Source organism: Pundamilia nyererei, unplaced genomic scaffold (assembly GCF_000239375.1).
Source record: "Pundamilia nyererei isolate P.nyererei 1_Seehausen unplaced genomic scaffold, PunNye1.0 scaffold00046, whole genome shotgun sequence".
In the NCBI taxonomy this organism is placed as follows: Eukaryota; Metazoa; Chordata; class Actinopteri; order Cichliformes; family Cichlidae; genus Pundamilia; species Pundamilia nyererei.
The window spans coordinates 1-5359 of record NW_005187447.1 but is presented as its reverse complement, the minus strand read 5'-3'; the positions used below and the strand labels follow the sequence as shown (position 1 = coordinate 5359).

Genomic DNA, 5359 nt, shown 5'->3' with positions numbered 1-5359 from the left:
GCAGTAGTAGCAGCAAGCAGGTGAATTCTGTACATTAATATGAATAGAATCTGACTATTTTACAGGATAGACAATGGGGAAGGTATGTGTTGTAAACTATTGTTTATTGTGTGATCAAAGGGTTATATAACATAAAAGCACAGCAGGAACATCCTTGGTCATAAAGAGGGTAGTCTCCCCCACACCCTAGATGGTTCACCCTAGATAACACAGTGAAGCCATACAAAGGGGAGGAAGTTTGCCAACATCAAACAAGGGTGTTCCTGTGATAAAAACACTATCACCCCCCCTCCCAGAATCGTAAGGATCTGGGGAGGGGAGGACAGAAAGAATACTTTAAAACTATGTACAAATGGTAAACATAAAAATGTCAAACATTTAATATTTCAACTTAACATTTTCCTTTTCTTTTGTGGTACATACCATCAGTCTAAGCGGCTTTGTTATATATGGCGTTATTTTTGTGCCATTATTCTCAGTGCAAGTAAAGAAATTTTGAGCGCATGTAAAAGCCATTTGCAGATGCACAAAAATAACGCCATAGTTATAAGCATTTGTGAATAAATTGGACATCAGGTGAAGATAATTCCTGCCTCCAAGTGTTCTTCCTTCACTGCATCTGTATCCCTCTTACAGGGAGCCACAGTGTATGCCACAAGGAACCCTTCTGTCGGATGTAGCTAAGAAATACAGACCCAGAGGGAAGCTGCTTTGCCCGCCCAAGAAAGACTCTTCAACAATATGAAAGAAATGAAAGAAACTGATTTATATAAGTTTTTAAAGCTCACCACACCAACTCATATTTTTTCCTTTTCAACCAGAGCAAAACAACTCCTTTAACTCTCACCCAGTTCAACTGTGCAAACAGGGAACTCAAGGTCCAAAGCAGTTTGGGCATGAAGTTTAACTGGATATTGAAAAGCATTTATAGAACACCTTTCTAATCTTACTGAGCACTCAAAGCATTTCAGTATGTTTAAAGTGTTTCATTTTATGGTGTCTTGTCACTATTTTCTCCTAAAGCCTGTAAGAGTTATTTAGTCATGACCCAAAGACACGCTGTGATGTATTTGTAACAGAAAATAATTTTACATTTAAAGGAATAAGGCTCATTTTAAATTTGCTCAGTAAATTGATTCTGGCAGCCATTTTTAGAATTAATTCTGCTGTGAATTCTTATACTAGATTTGTATTCAGTATTACACAATCACTTATCTATCTGTTGATAGGTAACATGTAAGCTTTTGCAGTCCAGAGAAATTTGTTTTATCATGAAAGGAAATTGCATTTCTAATAGTTGTAAAAAGATGCAAAGTTCACAGAACAGTTTGATTGGCAAAGAATTGTAAAGTCTAATAGATAAAAATAGATAAAAAGGGCAGTTTTATCCACATGTCATCAAATTTTCTTTTTGTTAATTTAATTTCAATACAACATATATTTAAAGAATTTGCCTTATTATAGATAAAGTTACTATTAGCTTATGGCATCATGTGGCACCTAATTTTCAGTCAGTTGCTATAATGCATGCACATTATTTTTTCAAGGTTGTCTAACCATTATTATGTATTATGTAAGCAAACTTTATTGTTTTATATAGCACTTTTCACAGAAAAAACTCAAAGTGCTTCACAGTAAAAGACAAGAAATAAAAGTACAACAACAGTTAGCACTGTGACATGCACATTGTGTCTTACTATGTGAAATGTTCGTAAAATGTTTTACAGAGTATATTTTCTGTGTTTCTAGTATGCTTTTTCTGTATGCTGTGATTTGGTGATCCCATAAAGCTTGTGGAGTTTCAGTTTATTCATCTTTGTGTTTGCATGGCATGACCTCAGCGAGGCACTGCCAGCATCCTGAACTCCTCGGGAGAGTAGGTGAAGCCCATCACACCCTCCAAGCTGGGCATTTCTCCAGGAACAGGAGTCAAAGTGAAGCGTTGGAGCAGAGATGCAAAGAAAAGGAAGAGCTGCATTTTGGCCAGGGGCTCACCGATACACACACGTTTACCTGTGGGAAACAGAAGTATTTATCCTGCTGTTCATTTTGCTATCAAATGTACTCTTAATCTTAACCTAATTACACGCTATAAAATTACCTGCTGAAAATGGCAAGAAGGCATCTCTTCTTCGAAATTTGCCCTCTGAGTCCAGGAAATGTTCAGGATTGAAGACATCTGGAGTCGCCCACTCATTCTTATCAAACAGCACAGATGAAAGTATCGTGGTAATAGCTGTGCCCTGAAATAGTGTTATCAGATGTTGTTATTAGCTATTTATAAATAATTGAAAGACATATGAAATGAATGTTAATTTCTGGCTCAGTCTGGTAAATAATCCCTTACTTTAGGAATGAAGTATTCACCCAGTGTAGAATCTTTACTGGCCATTTTTGGGAATCCCAATGGAACAATATTTCCAAACCTCTGGGTCTCGTGGATAACAGCATCAGTGTAGGGTAGGTTGGGTCTGTCGGCCAAGGTGGGCAGGCGAGACTGTCCGACTACTCTGTCTAGCTCTGCCTGGACTTTTTCTGAAAGGGGAAACAGTAACGACTAAAACAGACAACTTAATAACCATCATAGTCAGACTGGTCTAAAATCTATATTCTTCAGGCTGTTCTCATTTTTCTTGTTTGTGCCTGCCCATCTGTCCCCCCTCATCCTGCTTGTGACCTAAAATCTCATGACAATACACCAATGGTTTACAATTCTTAAAATGCATTTGACAGACAGAAAAAAGGGAGTTCTCTCCTTTGGAGTTACAGTCAAGGATGCAAAGGCGTATCCATTATGAAAGTGGCCCACCTAGAATTTAACCCACAAATTCTTCTTGGAGGAGGAAACCATCCTTTATTTGCTTTCAGCTGTTTAAGATTCTCAAGCTTTTTGACCTTCACTTTTTCTTCATGCGATGATAAAGGAGAGTTGAAAGCAGGGATTGAAGATATGCAATCTGGGATGTGAGAAAGGGGGATAGAGTAATAAGTTACCAACCCTGTATTTCTGGGTAGTTCATCATAAATACTAGAGCCCAGCGTAGAGTGGTGGAAGCTGTCTCTGTCCCAGCCTCAATCAGATCAAGGGTACAAACCAGAAGCGTTTCAATATTAAAGCCAGCATGAGGATCCTCTTTTTTCTAATGTAACAGAAAAATACAGACATTATCGACAGTACTCGGTTCATTTAGGCAATTTACTTTATTACCAGTTAATCTCATTATCATAAGGATTGTGATTTTTGATTAACTGATTCATTTGGGTGGCTGAAGTCTCAGAAACTTTTGAAGGACTTCTTTTGAATCTAAACACAGTTCTGGCACATTACAAATGTGACCTATTAGTGGCCAGTATAGACAATTGTCATGGTTTACATGAACACATGCTTATTGTTTCAATTAATTTTTTAAAATCTAACAGAATAGTATTCATATGCTTCACTAGAAATGTTTTTGTGTTACCTTCTCCATCTCTGACAGATATGCATCAATGAAATCACGAGGGTCATCTGGGTTCCACTCTTCCTGGTGCTTTTCAATTTCTCTGTTCAAGAAAGCCACAATCTCCCTGTAGTTGGCATGGACAGTCTGGTGAGGTCCTGGCAGGTACTTCATCAAGCCAGGAAAGGCATCATACAGCTGGTGAGGATGGTAAACTCTTAGTAAAAGACCAACAACATCGCAAATGATCATCACATGGTAGTTTAAACAACGAGTACCTGCGTCTGAGCTGAACCAGCAAGCACAACGGCATCATTGTCCAGCTCCAGAATTTTGCGAAAGCTTGGATCAGTGTATTCAAAGCGATGTCCGAAGACCACAGAGGAGATGATGTTACCCACTGCATTTGTTACGATGTAGTGGGGGTTGAATGGTCTACCTGTGAAGATGTCAAATTATACTCAAGTCAAGAGAAATCCTGCTACAAAAATGATTTCAGTGCAGAGCAATCACTTGAGTCATGTGAATTCCTGCAGCCTACTTGCCTTGCTCCTCCTTGAAAGCTTCACAAAGGAAACTGCACTCCACTTCAATGCACTTCTCCAGTGACTTTTGGCCTTCTCCAAAGTAACGCAGGTGAGTGTTGGCAAACTTCCTCTGCTTCTTCCACAGGTAACCGTTGCTCAGCGCTATACCTATTAGAATATTATATTGAATTAATAACAAGGAAGTCTCTGCATTAATGTACATCTTGTAGGGCACAGGGTAAAATGTTTTTGGACTGTGAGAGGAAACATGGGAGCTAATAAAGCCCATGCAGATACAGGGAGAACATGCACACTTCACAAAGAAAATCATCAACTACCAAATTCACTGCAGTGAATCAACCCAAGGTGTTCTTGCTGTGTGTAATGTGTCTAATGGAGAACACATTAAAATATGTACCTAAAGTTTCTAGAAAGTAGGTAAAATTTGACTTACTAGTTGCATTTCACCACAGGACTTCTCATTTAATGCTATGACAATGATATATTGGTGCTTGTCATTTCCAAAAGGCAAAAATTTAATACAGTTTAAGACTTGGGGAAGGAGGTTGGTACACCCAAAAATATATGTGATAGCACATGCTTTCGTGCACGTGTTTTAACTACTCACCTATGCCCTTGAATATAACATGGAAAAGAGGGACGATTGGTCGATCAACAAAGCTGTCCAGGTGGCTGACAAGAGCCTCTTTGACCATTTTATATCCTGCAACAAACACCATCCTCTCACTGCCCCTCCTCAAACTGAACACGGGGCCGTACTTCTGAGCCAGCTGCATTTAGAAATAAATCAAGAGAAATGTTTCACATTTGGTATTCCTTTAGAAGACCCGAACTCTTCCACGGCATGCATTTTTAATTTCTCTTTGATATTTGGGCTGAATGGGACCAGATGAATGTAAAAACAAAGAATTACCAGATTTTTTTTTTTTACCTGATTTTTGTTTCTAAGAAAAATGAGAGCCACATATAAGGATATTTGTTTAAAATTTCGATAGAACAGTAGCAGTATAATGTCCTTGTAAGTGGATCTCAGGCCCTTGGAGAGCAAAATTGAGTATTTTGGTCTAAATAACCCAAAATGTGAAGTCCACATATATGGATGCCAGGTCCTAGGAGGTTAAAGTTGAAGTCTTGTTATTATCTGTTGTTATTCATCGTGCACATTATATTTGCCAGCCTACTGTATGTAAACTAAATTGCACTGTAAGGATCTTCTCCTCCTCACCTCATGCATTGTTTTGTAGTCTACTCCAGTGAAGACATTTCCTAGCAGAGGCACAGCCCAGGGTCCTGGTGGAAAGTTGCGAGGCCTCCGGTTTCGTATTACATCACTTAAAATTAACAATACAAAACTGAGCAAAAACCAACTAG

General features: G+C 38.6%; 1 protein-coding gene across 1 annotated transcript; it reads right to left on the bottom strand.

Moving 5' to 3' along the window:
* Positions 1-1608: 1608 nt before the first annotated feature.
* Positions 1609-5354, bottom strand: LOC102207510 (cytochrome P450 2J2-like; the record flags this gene model as incomplete). The annotated part of the gene is made up of 9 exons (XM_005732422.1): positions 1609-2013; positions 2102-2243; positions 2348-2535; positions 2999-3140; positions 3462-3638; positions 3719-3879; positions 3986-4135; positions 4596-4758; positions 5214-5354. Coding segments are annotated over 9 exons (1440 nt in total), but the record flags the coding sequence as incomplete, so codon positions are not given.
* Positions 5355-5359: the final 5 nt, after the last annotated feature.